Here is a 16,929-nt window from a genome sequence, read left to right on the forward strand (position 1 = left end):
TTCGAGCGTGGCCGTTTTCGTGCGGGTAACACATAAAAGCACCCACTACACTCTCTGAGTGGTTGGCGTTAGGAAGGGCATCCAGCTGTAGAAACTCTGCCAAATTAGACTGGAGCCTGGTGTTGCCATCCGGTTTCACCAGTCCTCAGTCAAATCGTCCAACCCATGCTAGCATGGAAAGCGGACGTTAAACGATGATGATGATGATGATGATCTTACACAATCTCTTAATCTCTCTTCCTAAGTCATGATATTTCCCAATTTCTTTGGTATCCATTCAATTATATGGTATTATACAGTTTATGATCTTATACTTTTTTTTTGTTTCTTTTGTCCTCTATAATCATGTCTAGTTTTCTTATTTCAATAGTATGGTCAATCTTTATGGGGAAGTCCCATAAAATTCTGTAATTCTTATTCTTTATCACAGCCTTTGGTTTGTGTTCATTTCACTCTCTCATATTTTTTAGGCTGTAGCTAAGAGACTGTATAACATGTATACTTTAAACTTTGCCATTTCTGTACTGCTAACTATCACTCTCTCTTCAGTGGACCATTTCTACTGCCAGTCATCACCTACTCTTACTTTTGTCAATCATCCACTCTCAACTCCATCCCAATAACCCTGCCTTTTCTAACATACAGTTGCTTCTTCCATTCACCCATCCTGGTCCCTCTGCTGTCATCACTTTCTCTCATGTTCCCCTCAGTCACCTAAGAGACTTTGCACATTCTAGATAACTGAGTTCTCTCAATACTTACTCTTTTGCCTCTTTCATCCACCTATTTCTAGCTTTTCTGCTATTATCACACTCACTCTCTTTCTATTTCTTTCTGCTAATCTCCTCTTTGGTCTACATATCATATCTTACTGAGTACCCTCTAAATTTTACTGCTTCCAAGGCATACACACACGTGGTGGTACAACAAAAGAAAGAACTCGCACAATCACTCTGCATGGTGAGGGAGATAACTTTTCTAGTATTGGTGCTCTACAAAATGCACCCAATGTACACTATAAAATGGTTGGCAAATGACTAGAGAAAGTGTAGGGATGTGAGGTCCCTTTAGTCTTGTCTTGTTTAAAATTTAGCCTCTCTAGAGTTGGTGCCACAAGAATGCACCTAATACACTCTGTAAAGTTGTAAAAAAGTTGTGATAGAAGGCCATCTACTGAGAAAACCAAACCAAATGACATGTACAAGTACCAGTTGATGAAAGCAACAGCTCCTAATAAGAAATTACTCAGATGATGGAATCCTGTCAAACCTATGCCAGTATTGAAAGCAGACATTTAATGTTAATGATTGCACAAGTCAAACAACAGAGTAAAAAGCTACCTCAGAAGATCCTCTCTCATCCTGACCAATTCTATCACAACTCTTCTTGTTGCTGACTAGAGTTTGAATAAATTGCAGCTTTGTTTGTTTATATTCGTCTGTATTAGGTATCATATAAATTACATTCACTCAATTTATAGACAAATCTAAATTTATGAAGGTAAAATTTCAATTTCATACATGAAAAAAAAAGTTAATCACACTTACAGCATCCAAAAAGCAAAGGAAATGGCCACAACTATTTTCCACAGCTCTGTTTCGAGCAAAACCAACTGCAAGTAAAAATAAGCAAAAATTTGTTTAGTTCAATAATAATATGAGCATAACTACTCACTTGTACACAATCCATGAGTCATTTCAATTAAACTGTACAACAAAGGTATATTAAGTTAATCTATACATAATGAATTTTTATTTATTTATCTTTTTAAAAGAATAAAAATAACATTTGAGTAGAGGCAAAATGACTCAGTTGACAAACTACCTAATTACCAGATCATAGATTTTAAGTTCACACTCTCTCACTCTCATCATTTAACATCTATTTTCTATGCTGGCATGGGTTGGATGGCCTGACAAGAACTGGCAAGGCCAAGGACCACACCAGGTTCTATAGTCTGTTTTGGCTTGATTTCTATGGCTGGATGACCTTCCTAATGCTAACCACTTTACAGAGTGTACTGGGTGCTTTTTACATGGCACCATTACCAGTGCTTTTTACATGTCACCAGCACCCCGAAAACAATTTGTAGTATCTCTAGACAGAATAATACATCTCATTTGCTTCCATTCATTGAAAATATACCAAGTGTTTGAGGTATGTGAACTTAAATATTTTGAAAGCTTATAAAATGCACTATCTCAATTTTAGCATGCCCTTTCTTGAACTACCATTTATCTAGATTCTGATTTTGTGTTTATAAGATGCAGAGTGATTTTCTGGGGCATAGTTTTGGGTAAGAAGTGCACCATATAAGTATACCACTCAGTTAAACAATATCTTTCATCTTCTTAGAAATCAATGAAATGCAGTACAAGTAATATACTACAGAAATACAATGCTCCTACAAAATCAGTTCATACTCTACAAAAGAACGAAATTAATATTTTTAAAAAACTGACTTCTAGCAGATACAATGATGCTAAGTTATTGATTGTAATCCATGGGCAAGTTTTGTTCATATATTGAACTAATTCACTTCACACAGACAGATAATGTGCACAAAGAAGTTATGAATTTTAAAGCTTCTTATTTTTTGAGGCCTAAAAATTGCAGGTTTCAGATCTGTGTAAAAAAGATATCTATAAAAAAAAGGTGAAAATGTAACGTTAGTGACTTACCTCCCTTGGGCGAACCATATTTATTTTTCATTAAAATAACTTGGATATTTTTTTCTTTTAATTTTGATCTCCAAACCTCTAAAAGGTCAAATGAATCATCCTAAAATTTCAAATAAATAATATCAATTATTATAATTCTCATTTTATTATTATTAGCATTATTGTAGTTGTTGCTTCTAATTAAGGTGTAAGGCCTAAATTAGAAGCAACAATTTTAATTTTAAAGGAGAGGAACAGTTGATTATATTAACCCTCATACTTGACTGGTACTCTATCGGCCTTGAAATGATGAAAAACAAAGTTGACTTCAGCGAGATTTGAACTCTCATAGTAAAGAGCCAGAACAAATACTGCACTGCATTTTTTACTTGATGCTCTAATGATTCTGCCAATCCACTACCTTACATAATGATTCCTTACACAGGTGCAAAGCCAGAAATTTGGTGATGGGAGTGGTATTCAACAACAATAAATGACTGGTATTTCGTTTTATTGGACCCCACCCCCTCCACCTCCAGATGGACGAAATGCAAAGTTGACCACAGCAGGACTTGAACTCATATTGTAAAGACATTTTACGCAACACTCTAACAATTCTACAACTGTACCATGCTATAATTTCTAATTTAGACACAAGGCAATTTTTGAGGGGAGGGGTTAGTTAATTACATTGATCTCAATACTTGACAGGTATGTACATTATCTAATCAGTCCCAGAAGGATGAAAGGTAAAGATGACCTCAGTAGTATTTGAACTTAGAATGTAAAGGTCTGGAATAAATACTGCAATGCATTTGTTCAATACTCAAACAATTCTGCCAAACCACAGCTTTGATATAATTATTATTATTATTATTATTATTATTATTTCTATTCTAGGCACAAGGCCTTGAAAATTTGTGGGGAAAGGGGCTAGTCGATTATATCAAATCCAGTGTGTAACTGGTACTTATTTCATCAACCCCGAAAGGATGAAAGGCAAAGTTGACCTCGGTGGAATTTAAACTCAAAACGTAGCGGCAGATGAAATACCTATTTCTTTTACTGCCCACAAGGGGCTACACACAGAGGGGACAAACAAGGACAGACAAACAGATTAAGTCGATTATATCGACCCCAGTGCGTAACTGGTACTTATTTAATCGACCCCGAAAGGATGAAAGGCAAAGTCGACCTCGGCGGAATTTGAACTCAGAACGTAGCAGCAGACTAAATACCGCTAAGCATTTCGCCCGGCGTGCTAACGATTCTGCCAGCTCGCCGCCTTCCGGCAGATGAAATACCGCTAAGCATTTCACCTGGCATGTTAATGATTCTGCCAGCTCACTCCCTTCTATATTTAAGAGATGAGGAATTATGTACACAATTTACATTTGAAGGATATTTGTACTCATCTTGTTTGTTGTTAATACAACGTTTTGTCTTATATACCCTCCAGCCTTTATCAAGTGTCTTGGGGAAATTTCGAACATGGGTTCTCATTCCTAAGATATCTGTTGTTGTTGTTGTTATTATTATCATTGCCTTTGCACAGCTTCTAACGCTGGAGATGTACTACAGTGTCAGCTGTTCACTACCAGTGAACTAAGGTAACACCCCTTATTTTTTGAGCACCTTCCAGAGTATTCAAGCAGTTCCAATACCCCCTTCACCTCCCCTATGGCTTACAGTTCTGCAAACTGTATGGTAACCTCAATAGTGCAAGTGACATGAAAAAAAGCACCCAGTCCATGCTGTAAAGTGGCTGATGCTAGGAACAGCATCCAGCTGTAAAAACCATACCAAAGTAAACACTAAAGCTTGATGTAGTTCTTAGACACATTGAATTCTCACCAAACTCTCCAACCCATGCCAGCATGAAACATGGATGCTAAATGATGATACAATAATTAAAACAAGGTTAATTCAAACTATGAAAACACAAATTGGATGACCCTCCTCCACACAGGTGAGAACCTACTGCTCACATTGAAACTAGGCGGCACTAGTGTATGGGTATGTGTGGAATGCACAAGCTTGATCTGCTTCTTCATGCTAACCTCAAAATTAAAAACCAGGTAGTTGGTTCTATAATGTTGCCCTCAACCAATAGAAGTGTTACCAGCCCCACACATCAGCTAGGATCACCTGTAATTTTTGGAGACATGAAAAAACCTAACCTGCTTTTGATATAGAGATCGGTAACCTTCCTCATTTCCCATTCTTGGATATAGAACTCCAGTAAAGATATACCTTCCTTGATTAAAAAGCTGTACTAATAGATTTCTTCTTGGCAAGTTGATTCATGTTCAGAAATTGCCTGTTATTGACATCTTGAACAGAGTTAAAACTGCTGCTTTTTGCTATATTCTTCATTTGATAAATTTATGTATTGTTGTTATTGTTATTACTTTTTGTTTATGTTTGGCTAATTTGTGTTTTTTAGATATTAACCCCTTAGCATTTAATCCAGCCATACATAGCCCAAATATTCTACCCATTTTATGTTCAAACTGGCTAGATCAAGCCTCTCACACCTACTCTATTATGTCATTCTAAGACTAAACAGTTACATCATCGAAATATTGAAGCTGCAGATAATCCATGATTAATTAAAATCAATGTGAATAAATAAAGGTAACATTTGACAAAATAATCTCAATGCTAAAGGGTTAAATTATGATTAACTGTGTCTATCTATTTGGTATGCGGAGGCGCAATGGCCCAGTGGTTAAGGCAGCGGACTCGCGGTCGTAGGATTGCGGTTCTGATTCCCAGACCGGTTGTTGTGAGTGTTTATTGAGCAAAAACACCTAAAGCTCCACGAGGCTCTGGCAGGGGATGGTGGCAAACCCTGCTGTACTCTTCCACCACAACTTTCTCTCACTCTTACTTCCTGTTTCAGTTGTGCCTGTAATTCAAAGGGTCAGCCTTGTCACACTGTGTCACACTTAATATCCCCGAGAACTACGTTAAGGCTACACGTGTCTGTGGAGTGCTCAGCCACTTGCACGTTAATTTCATGAGCAGACTGTTCCGTTGATCGGATCAACTGGAACCCTTGACGTCGTAAGCGACGGAGCGCCAACTATTTGGTATATTTTTTTTTCACCACTATTTTAATCACTTTTCAGCTTCACACCTTCATTCCTATTCTTTAATCATGTAACTCCTCTACAGCAGGAAACAGTAAGAAATGGCTCAGTCCATTTTCTCTCATACTTTAGTTGCCTTCTTCAAAGGTTTGTAGTCTTGCAAGCTGCATGGTGATCTCACTAGTGCTGGTGGTATGGAAAAAGTCCTCAGTACATGTTGTAAAATGGTTGGCATTAGGAAGGGCATCCAGATGTAAAAACCATGCCTAAGAAGACACTGGAGCACAATGCAGTCTTTGGACCCATAAGATCTTGTCAAACCAGCCAACCCATGCTGGCATGGAACATGGGACGTTTAATGATGATTTATCTTGTTTTGAATTTAAGTGACCCTTTGCTTTCAAAGAAGCATATTCAATGGCACTTCTCATGCTACAAGCTCTCACTGTTCCTCTAGTAGAGAAAACCATATTGAAAATTGTTACTCACTAAACTACTTGGTTAGAAAATTATTGTAACCATAACAAATTTCAGAAAAAGAATGTTTAGAAGAGAACTTCTGTCTACTTCAGGGAATTAGACAAAAGGTTTATACACAGGGAAAAACTCCAAGGAGAGTAGTAGCAACAGCAGCAGCAGCAACAGGAGGAGAAGGAGGAGGGAATGTGCTGCAACAGTGCATCACTGCATCCACCATTTGTTAGCAATTCCCTGCTCCTGCTGGATGACACCTTTGCACCATTTAAGCGAAAACCCTGTAACCCATGAGTCTGTTTGGGCAGTTGTTGTTGGTGAGGACTTTACAAAGTCAGAGAGCAATTATTACCTCAACCTCTTTTAACTGCCTTTTACAACACTCAGCAAAAATGGGTCTGTTCTTTGACATGCCAGTCTCCACACGAGTACATTTGAAGCATTTAGTAACAGAGTGTCATAAGTGCCACTCCGGCCATTTTCAAGGTTAGTATATCATTTTCTTTGTCTCAACGTCTAAAATCCGAAAAAGTTGGGAGGGAGAACCAGTGAGGCTTGCAATAAGGTAAAAAATCTGACTGAAAAAAATTGCACCTCAACGCTATTGTCATGATGCTCGCTCACCCAAACTTGAACCAGACAGTTTAGTAACACACCATTGTAAGCACACATGCTCAATCAATAACTTTGGTGTGGTCTCTGTATCATTTTTGAGGTGTTATGGTTCATTTTCTGATATTCCTTGTTAACAATGTAATGATAATGGGCTATTATCTCACTATCTTGTCTTACTTACCTCTTAAAGATACTTACCTTGGTACATTAAAACACAAATAATACCTTTGTGGGGGATATGTATGTTTTTTCTAGGTATTATGGCTAAAATATGCAATGGAATACACCATTTTGTAGTACCGGTATATTCTACAAAATGAGAAAGATGCAGTCATTGTTTCGTCTTTCAGATGCATGCATAAATAAATAATTTTACATAGATGGAATGATTAGAGGAGGTCTTCACAGTTATTTTAACTCCAAAACCAGCTTCCTAACTTCATTCCTTGTCAAGATATCGCATTCTGAAAGTCACAAAACTTTGACTGTGTTTTTCTCAGTTTTTAAGATGTGGCACTTACGACTGTCTGTTACTAAATGCCTCATTTGGTGATACACATCTTGTTTGTTCACAAAAGTAGAAACCATTATGATAGACACAGACATCAAGTGTTAATGAACTTATCATTGTGGCATGTTGACAGCTGAAAGTTTGTTTATTGTGTTGCCTTTTGTGCATGTGACTCTGTGTGTGTGTGTGTGTGTGTGTGTGTATGCACGCGCACATGTGTCCATGCTTGCATGTGTGTGTATCATTGTGTAAGATATTTATGTATGCAGCTACCACTGTTTCAGTTAAGATAGTAGTACTCTAATACTGGATACATTTGTATGCTGTAGAGGATCAACAGCTATTCAGAGCTAAAATATTTTTGGGCTCTTAAGAGATAAAAATCAGCCTTAGGATGCAGCATTAACTATAATATAGAAGTTGCAGAGTCACCATAACAGTCATTGGAAAGTGTGAACTTTTGAGGTAAATTCTATAGAGAGAGAGTATAGTGTTGTGATTGTGTTTTTTTATACATTTAGCAACTATGTTTTAGTATTATTAAATAAAATTACATTGACGTATCAACTTTATTTGCAATCATACTACAAACCTAATGGTAGATAACTAGGTTGCATGTGAACAACATTTGGCATTTCTGTGCCTCTATACTAAATTCAAGATATATAATACATGAACAGTACTGTAGTGTAGGGCAAATTTGTTCTTTATATATCATCATGTTTCAGACTGCAATACTTACTGTACTGGCATCATCATATGCTGATAATTCCAAGGAACCTGTAAATGTCTGATCAGATATTGACTTCAAACATTCATCCAACCACTTAGAAGCATTGTGTACAGGTAAAATGATGCTCTGTCAAAAGTAAAGAAAGAAAATGTTAGTAAAATATTCAGTATTTAACTATTCATGTAAAATTGATTTTACCAAAAACTGAAAAGGTGGTACTTTATGAATGAAGACAGAGATAAGATATCATAAAGAGAGGCAATGGGTGTATGAGATATTATACAGCTCACTAGTTCAAAAAGAGCAGAAATCATTGTAGTAGAAAAATGAACAGGACACACCACACCATTGAGATAGTGGATGGATTAAAGTTCACTAATCAGTCAGGCAACCAATGTTTTGAAATACAATCTTAAATTATTTTTTGTGCATCAGTAGATCTATTTTTACTCCATGTACAAGTCATATACTAATGTTGGTTGTAATTGGGTTTTATGAAGAATCATCAGCAACTATTCGAAAAACTAAGCATTTTTTAGCCCAGAAGAGAAAACCGTGCCTTTGAGATGCAATTTTGGCAATATTGCTTGTATGTGGTTATGAGTGTCTATCATTTATAAACTCAGTGAAAAATTTTACTTGTACAAGAGGTGTTCATTAAAGATTTTCCCTGACCCACTTCCGGTTATTTCAGGAAAGCGAACTTGTACAGGTATAATCATACATGTCACATTGTAAATTGCAGCTTTCCACTAGTATTCTTTTGCCTTTTACAGCTGCTGAAGTAGACTAAGGTGTTATAATGGAGGCAGTTGATTGCAGATCAGTGATCAGATTCTTATACTTGAAAGGTCATACACCAAAAGAGACTTTCGATGAGATGAAAGAAGTTTATGGTGACAATGCACCCATTATACAACATAGTCAAGCACTGGCATCACCAGTTCAAAAGTAGTCAGACATTGGTGGAAACTGCTCCTACTCCTGGACAATCACATTCCACCATTGATGACGACACCATCCATAAAGTGGAAGCTGCCATTCTGAAGGATCACCACATAGCTATTCAACAACTAGCCCAAGAAGTGAAGGTAAGTGTAGGGTCCATGAAAAAAAGAGACTAAATACTTTGTACTCAGAGCAATAAGTAAATTATAGGATTTGCAGCAGGTTCTTTTCTACTCTAGGCACAAGGCCTGAAATTTTGGGGGAGGGGGCCAGTCGATTAGATCGACCTCAGTATGCAACTGGTATTTAAATCATCGACCCCGTAAGGATGAAAGGCAAAGTCGACCTCGGCGAAATTTGAACTCAGAACGTAAAGACAGACGAAATATCGCTATGTACTTCGCCCGGCGTGCTAACGTTTCTGCCAGCTCGCCGCCTTAGAATCCAAAATATAATACAAACACGAACGTGAGATTAACACTCAACGTTTATGCAATTACTTATTCTATACTTTGAAATGACTTTTGTATAGGATTTAAAGCATAGTCGTTTCATTCGAAAATTTAATGACGTTCGGCTTTTGAATAGTATTCTGGTAAATGCTTAGTATTTTCTTTTAAGTTTACTACCGCAGTGTGAAGATTACCTATTTAATATGTCCGTGTATGTGTAAGAGTGTGTCCAAGAGAAAGTGAAACATAAACATGTGCACATGCACATTACAAATGGAATATAAATGCGAGGTGTATACACATATGCAGATAAAAAAAAGTGACAGGTCGTTATACGTATGCATGTGCATACACACTTTGCTAAAATGTATTCCTTGATTTCCGTATAATCAACTACAACTGAAAACAGTAAATAGGAAGGATGTGCACACCTTGTGCAGGGCTTTAAACACAGCAGTTCAATTAATAGAATTTTGAAACAGGCCGAATGAATAAAATAAAGTTATTTGAACTCATTTTAAGATATAAATTAATTTAAATTCGCCCTCTAAGAATGCATAAGTTTAAAATAAAATATAAAATAAATATCCCATAACAAAATAAAATGAAATAAAAAACAACTTACTACATCTGACATGTTAAGAGATGTTATCTCGCAGCAGTTTCAGTTTCCTTTTTGTTTAGTTTTAAGCACCTAATGTTGATTTCTTTCCGCAAAATAAACGACTCTAGATGTGCATGTGGAGATAAGGTGAAGAGATGATGCCCATGCTTGTTTAACAGTGTTATTAGCAGCATAGGTAAGCTGAAATGGCCTCAAACGGAAATCGAAACTGTTTCGTATATTGCACTAGTTAGAAACAGACCACGGTACTCGTTACATCTGTTGATGTTGATTAAACTGTCGGAACTCGAAAACAACATACTGAAGGGAGATAACAATCTTTAAACAGTGAACAATAAGGAAGATAACTCTAATGTAACTTGCTGATATCTCGTCTGTCATTTATGCCAATATATTGGGAATTCACTTTCATGCGCGACGATTCGCTTCGAATGAGCCAACGTTGAAACTTTTGAGATCTCTATTCTAGACACAGAAGCCTAGTACATCTAAAGATGTGGAGATTATCTCGGCACACAAACTCAAAAGAAACATATCTCGAGACGGATGTGGGATGAATTGCCTCTTATTAAAGAATTTATCACCATCAGTTATTAGAGGCAAATTTGGCGATGCGATATCCTAGGATAAATTACTGTGAAATCAATAGTCCCTCTAGAAAACAGATGAATTCCTGGGAGAAAGCAATGGTCTACACGTCAACAATGCATTTGATATAACGCGCCTACCCTACAATGGGGTTCAAAGCAATGCCCAAACATAGTAAAAACATAAAATAGAACTCGTTGAAGTTTTTCATAATTTTCTTACAAACTTACTTTGACAACAAATCTATTTTGTTGAAGAAGACGGAAATCCTTGTGCACGTGTGAATGTTTACGTATGCATGCACGCATACATACATATATACATACAGGCGTAGGAGTGGCTGTGTGGTAAGTAGCTTGCTTACCAACCACATGGTCTCGGGTTCAGTCCCACTGCGTGGCATCTTGGGCAAGTGTCTTCTGCTATAGCCTCGGGCCGACCAAAGTCTTGTGAAGTTTATCATTTAAGTACATATGAGCATTTATAGATATGTAAGTATATGCATGAGAAGACATACATAAAACAAAACATAAATTTGCATACATACATACAGACAAAAATACCCTGTTGTTGATGTTGAAATTCCAATGAAGGAGCCTCGGATCTAGGTTAGAAACCGACTCTTTCTCTATTGGCAAGAAATCTTGGAATAAAACTGAATAATGACATACTTCTGATGAACAAAGCTGTACTCTCTGAGGTAAAAAAGAAAAAAGAAAAACTTGTTTAAAGAAAGAAAAAAACATCGTAGGACCCTTTCAACAATATGACTTGATTATAGGAAGGCATTTGACTCTATACCCCACTCATTACTGCTGAAGTGTCTCCATTTAACAAAAATGCCTGTTATCTTAATTGCTGCCATTGAGAAGCTCAAAGACCTGGGCAACAATTTCTACACTTAGAACAGAGAGTGGAACGATCGTTTCTAATGTCATAAATCATTCTAAGGAGATAGTCTCTCTGTACTTCTGTTCATTTTGACGTTAAACCCATTGTAATTCTTGCTACAAAAAACAAATGGCTACATGCTAGAGTCTGCAACTGCAAGAGATATTAATCTAACCCATAATTTCTTTGTGGATGACCTTAGATTTATGCTAAAAATGTTAACAATGCCAATCAACAACTGAAAATAATAACATTTTCAGCTGACATAGGAATGGGATTTGGCCAGAAGTGTTCTTATTTGTTGAACAGGGAAAATCAGTCTCCCAGACACAAAACCTGCGCATCAATGGTCTCACTATTCCTCCTGTCCTACACAATGAATGCTACAAGTGCCTTGGCATTGATGAGAATATATCATATCAAGGTACTTTGAATAAAGATAGAGTGACCCAAGAATATTACACCAGACTAAGAATAGTGTGGCAGTCAAAACCCTCCTCTTACACGACAATATCCCAGAATGCATTAGCAGTACCAGTGCTGATTCCAACATTTGGAATACTTGATTGGCATGTAGAAGAAATCCACTCCACAACATTGATACACGTGTAGCGTACAATCGAGTGAAATGCCTCTTTCCCCTTTAATATATATACATGCATTCGAACGTAACAGGTAACAGCTAGCCTTTGGCCGCTATTTGGACCCCGTTGTATCCACTACTCTGATTGGTTGGTATTGGCGCAATTTGTCCCTTACACTGTCGCGCTAATTTGCAGCGTATAACCAATCGGAGCCTCTAAATAAAATCACGTGAGACAGCCTGTTCTCAACCCAGTTTTGAACCTACAGCTCCTTTTAAAAACCCAAATGAATGAGCAGGTAAGTTCGAATTTCCCTCTTTTTCGTGTTTGACATGGCTACGCTATACATTGCTTGTTTAAATGTCCGTGGCCTGAATTCGAAGAGGAAGCATGCTTGCCTCCTCAACGACCTCAGATCACAGTATTGATATTGTGGTCGCTACAGAAACCAAGCTGGACAAGCTGCAGGCCTTCTCAACTCTCCTGAATGGCTGAGAAAATCATGTCTCCTAGCCAAACGGGGGCGTGGGAATAGAAGGGTTGTAGTTTTGCTCCGGAAAAGCCTGGCTTTGCAGACACATACAACCTTCGTGGATCCAGAAGGCGAGTCGGTCGTTCTGGATCTAATATACAGAGGTAAGGCTTTCAGGTTGGTTGGCATCTACGCGCCTAGCACGCTAGGCAAACGGGATGAGTTCTATCGACGCCAGGAGAACTTTCTTGTGACATCAAGGACACTAGTTTTGCTCGGTGACTTTAACGCTATTCTGAATGCACGCCTCAATAGCGTAGGCACGAATGTTAGGAAGTGTAACTCACGCCTCATCGATCTGCTGAAGCGATTTAGGGTGGCAGATCGATACAGACTTGATAATCCGAGCGTTCCAATGTGGATTTTGTCGAATAACGACGGTTCTATCAGGTTTTATACAGACATGATAATAGTTAATGCTAGAGATAAGTCTAGTTTAAGCTGTCCACAGTTTACCTATGAACCCTACACGGATTACAAATTAGTGACGTGTAGGCTGCATATAGATAAGGTTCATAGACAGGGATCTGGCTATTGGAAGTTGAACAAGTCCCTATTGGATTGTGAAACTTACCGTAACCAGATTAAGGTGTTAGTAATGAGGGCACTATCCGACTCTGTAATTAACAACCGGTGGTGGAGTGCCCTCAAAAGAGCCATTCGACTTGAGTCGATTAGATTTAGCAAGTAGTTAAATCTAAAGCAGACTAGAGTAGAAAGGGAATTAGTTAAGGCATTAGAAGAGGCGCTGAGGATGGGCTCTGCACCCCAAATGTTGGCAGCGAGATCACGAAGGATGTAGAGTCCGGGCTAAAATACGTGCACTGGGCCGCGAGGGTATCAACGTTGCCGGGTGGGCTCGCTCGGAAGAAACCCGATTTGGCGTGGAGGCTGCGATAAGATCTGTGGTAGACGAGCATGGACAGGAGATCCAAGGACAAGAAGACCTTTCACGAGCACTTTGCTACGTTGTTCGGGAGGATTGGGACGCGGGACCATGGGGATGCCCTCCGGTATTTCCTGGCCGGCGGCCCGCGTCTTTCGGCGCGTGACGCTGAGCGCTGTGAAGGGCCGAGGAGGTTATAGAGGTGCTTTCCGAGTGCCCCGGGGACAAGTATAGCAATCCGTTTGAGGCTGATGCAGTCAATTGCGAGGATGACGTTCGGTAGGAATTGATAGAATTACAAAATGACAGTGATGTCATAATGCGATATGGCAAAGAAGGCTTGTGGTATCATTAGAGTACATTGAATTCCTACCCGAGGCTGTGGAAACATCTGAAATTACTTTTGCTTACCTTCCCTACCTCATACCTAGTTTACTTTCCCATAAAAGAATTGGATTGGATGTGACACAGCGAGGAGACTTGCGGCTAAAGTTGACAAGTTTGAAACCGAATGTATCTGCATTAGTTGCATCGCACCAGACACATGGTTCTTATTAAAAAGTGTAATTCTTTTCCTTTATAATACAATCATTAATTATTTTTGCATCGGTAGTTTTGATCAATGGTTCATTTGGTGAAAATGAAAACCAGTGTAAAAGAAGGCGCAAGTTTCCAGAAGTTAATCTGTTTGAAAAATATGGAGTTAACGTTAGAATTTTATTTACACTAACAGCGAAACTAAACTCACAATACAGGATTTGTAAACAACCGCGTATTTAGTACAAACGGCACTAATAGGGCAACGAGTCTACGATATAGTGTGTGTGTCAAATGATACAATGAGGTAGGGGATTTTGTGTTGGTGGGGTTATGTCAGGTTTTTTTTTTTTTTTACACAGGTGAGCGATGGAGCATTTTTTGGCTGATAGGTGGGCGATATTACAATTTGGTACAAAAAGTTTGGGAAACACTGCAATATACAATGTCATTCTAAATATTACACATGTCTCTGACATGTTTCTTCTTCACAAAAGCTAGAATTTGTCATTTTTATGGAGAAACACCTATCTCCTTATTTAGGCAAACGATAAGAAGTACGTTTGAATGACTATCTTTCTGTTAGCCTTTCAACGGCCGGAGAAAGTTCAAAAGGTCAACTTATTCTCATTAATCTGTAAGTGCTGAGAGAAGAAAACAAAAGACTTTCAAAATATATTTTAAAATGCTGATTTTTGTGCGACCAAAAATTCTTCAAGCTGGTGTCCCAGCATGGCCGCAATCCAATGACTGAAACAAGTAAAAAGATTTTTAGAAAATAAAAAAAAACTGAGAGGTTTATAAAACAATTTCAAGAGATTTAGCTGTTATTTCTAGCATGTGGAGATACCTTCTAGGCTTAACTTCATGCGCTGGTTGAAAATCATTTTAAAAATTCTGGGGTCGTTATATTCGGCTAAAAATTCTTCAAAGTGGTGCTCCAGCATGGCCGCAGTCTAATAACTGCAACAAGTAAAACTAAAAAAATTCTAGCGTCGATACATTCGAGCAAAAATTCAAGGTGATGTCCCAGCATGGCCGCAGTCTAATAACTGTAACACATAAAAATGAAAAAAAAAATTCTGGGGTCGATACGTTCAACTAAAAATTCTTCAAGGTGGTGTCCCAGCAAGGCCGCAGTCTGATGCCATGACTGGCCGGAGCGAGCTATATGTCTGTCTGTCTGTCTCTCTCTCTCTCTCTCTCTCTCTATCTATCTATCTATCTATTACTCGAAAGTTCGCGCGTCCGCGCTAGCTAGTCGTGAGTAGAAAACACAAATTTAATATAAAAACATATTTCCTGAAATTGCAAATTATTTAAAATATAAAAATATAATTTTCAACAGAGAGAATTTATCAAAATAGAAAACAAATGAAGTTTGAAGTTTAAAAATAATAGGATCGACCACTCACGACTAGCTAGCGCGGACGCGCGAACTTTCGAGTAATAGATAGATAGATAGATAGAGAGAGAGACAAACAGACAGACAGACATATAGCTCGCTCCGGCCAGTCATGGTATTAGCTGTCAGTAGCCAAAGAATCGACAGGCCAGCAACAGGCATGCAGACACTTCACTAGCAGTGAGCACTTTCACTTCTGACAGCTAATAGCATGATAGTGCCATAAATTCATTTAAGATATCCATTTTCTAAAAGTTATGAGGGAACAAAGTTAATTGGAGGGAGCTACAATTGTGTAGATATGCTTCCTTGATAATAAAATTAAATCGATAGAACTTATGTCGTACAGCAAAAAAAAAATAATAATAATAACTTGTGTAAATGTTGAATGATTCTTTGATATATTCCGTATTCTTTTTTAAAAAATGAACGAATGAATGAATGAATGAACGCAAGACAATCTACGAAAACAAGGCTACTAATTTGCTGGATTAGTTATGTCTATTTCTGTTTTCCGTATTATTGTTTTTGCCCTACACTTGCAGTAAACAGTTAATAAAGACATGTGAGACAGTAAGTAAACCTGTTATTAATTTCTTATTTTAAATATGATACCATAGTTTCTAGTGAAAACATAACTGTTCTGGTTAGTTTTATGTAAACAGTTTGATGGAGATTGGTCACTAAACAATAAAGCTAATTTCAAAGAGCATCTCCGACAAGTTGGAACATATATTATTAGATCGAAAATTAATTAAAATGTTGGTGAATGAAAAGAAAATGGAAATTTTGTGCATGTAGGGTGTCATTATCTGAATGTATTGAATGTAACTATCATAGCCAGCAGTATCTTAAAGAAATTATAATGCCATATATATATATAAACAATCCGTGAACTAAAAACAATATAGAAACATAAAGTAGAATGCAAACAAACATAAACGTCGCTAGATTTTCAAAACAAAAATACTCCAAATATTACATAATATCTAGGCGGACGTAAAGAATATGGACCGCACACCCCTTTCGTTCTTTTTTTGTTTTTTTTTCTTCCTCTTTTTACAGAATCCCCCATTTTCGAGTACGGAAATTCTGATTCTGCAAAAAAAAAAACAAAAAAACAGCATTTTAAAATTTTAATTTCCCCCACCCACAAATTCTTCAGTTTTCACTTTTTTCTTAAAAATTGAAACTTTACAAATGTTTTTTCTTTCTTTCAGAATCATAATCTCCGTATTTTTCTACGTATTTCGCAAAAAGAAAAAAATTCTGAAAAAAGTGAAAATTGAAGAATTTGGGGGGAAATTAAAATTTTTAAATGCGGGGTTTTTTTTTTTTTTTTGCAGAATCAGAAACTCCGTACTCGAAAATGGGAGATTCTGTAAAAAGAAAG

At 37.4% G+C, this 16,929-nt stretch overlaps 2 protein-coding genes across 8 annotated transcripts in view; one reads left to right on the top strand and one right to left on the bottom strand.

Annotated features, from left to right (window-relative positions):
* LOC106873215 (UDP-GlcNAc:betaGal beta-1,3-N-acetylglucosaminyltransferase-like protein 1) overlaps positions 1–10,557 on the bottom strand; it is a 34,009-nt gene extending 23,452 nt beyond the window's left edge. Inside the window, exons 1-4 of one of the 6 annotated variants that reach the window (XM_052978482.1) lie at positions 10,114–10,543; positions 8,098–8,214; positions 2,682–2,781; positions 1,548–1,612 (exon numbers count right to left, since the gene is read on the bottom strand). In XM_052978482.1, coding sequence (XP_052834442.1) covers positions 1,548–1,612; positions 2,682–2,781; positions 8,098–8,214; positions 10,114–10,125 — 294 coding nt within the window. In that variant the 5' untranslated portion in view covers positions 10,126–10,543. Of the gene's footprint in view, positions 1–1,547; positions 1,613–2,681; positions 2,782–8,097; positions 8,215–10,113 lie in introns of all 6 variants that reach the window. The other 5 variants (XM_014920465.2, XM_014920464.2, XM_014920462.2 and 2 more) reach the window with 5 other exon arrangements.
* A 1,816-nt stretch (positions 10,558–12,373) lies between these two features.
* LOC106873212 (zinc finger protein OZF) overlaps positions 12,374–16,929 on the top strand; it is a 10,046-nt gene continuing 5,490 nt past the window's right edge. Inside the window, exon 1 of one of the 2 annotated variants that reach the window (XM_014920457.2) lies at positions 12,374–12,474. The gene's annotated coding sequence lies outside the window, so the exon portion shown is untranslated. Of the gene's footprint in view, positions 12,475–15,324; positions 16,110–16,929 lie in introns of those variants that run through there. The other variant, XM_014920456.2, reaches the window with a different exon arrangement.

This window comes from Octopus bimaculoides, chromosome 2 (genome assembly GCF_001194135.2).
Source record: "Octopus bimaculoides isolate UCB-OBI-ISO-001 chromosome 2, ASM119413v2, whole genome shotgun sequence".
Lineage (NCBI taxonomy): Eukaryota > Metazoa > Mollusca > Cephalopoda > Octopoda > Octopodidae > Octopus > Octopus bimaculoides.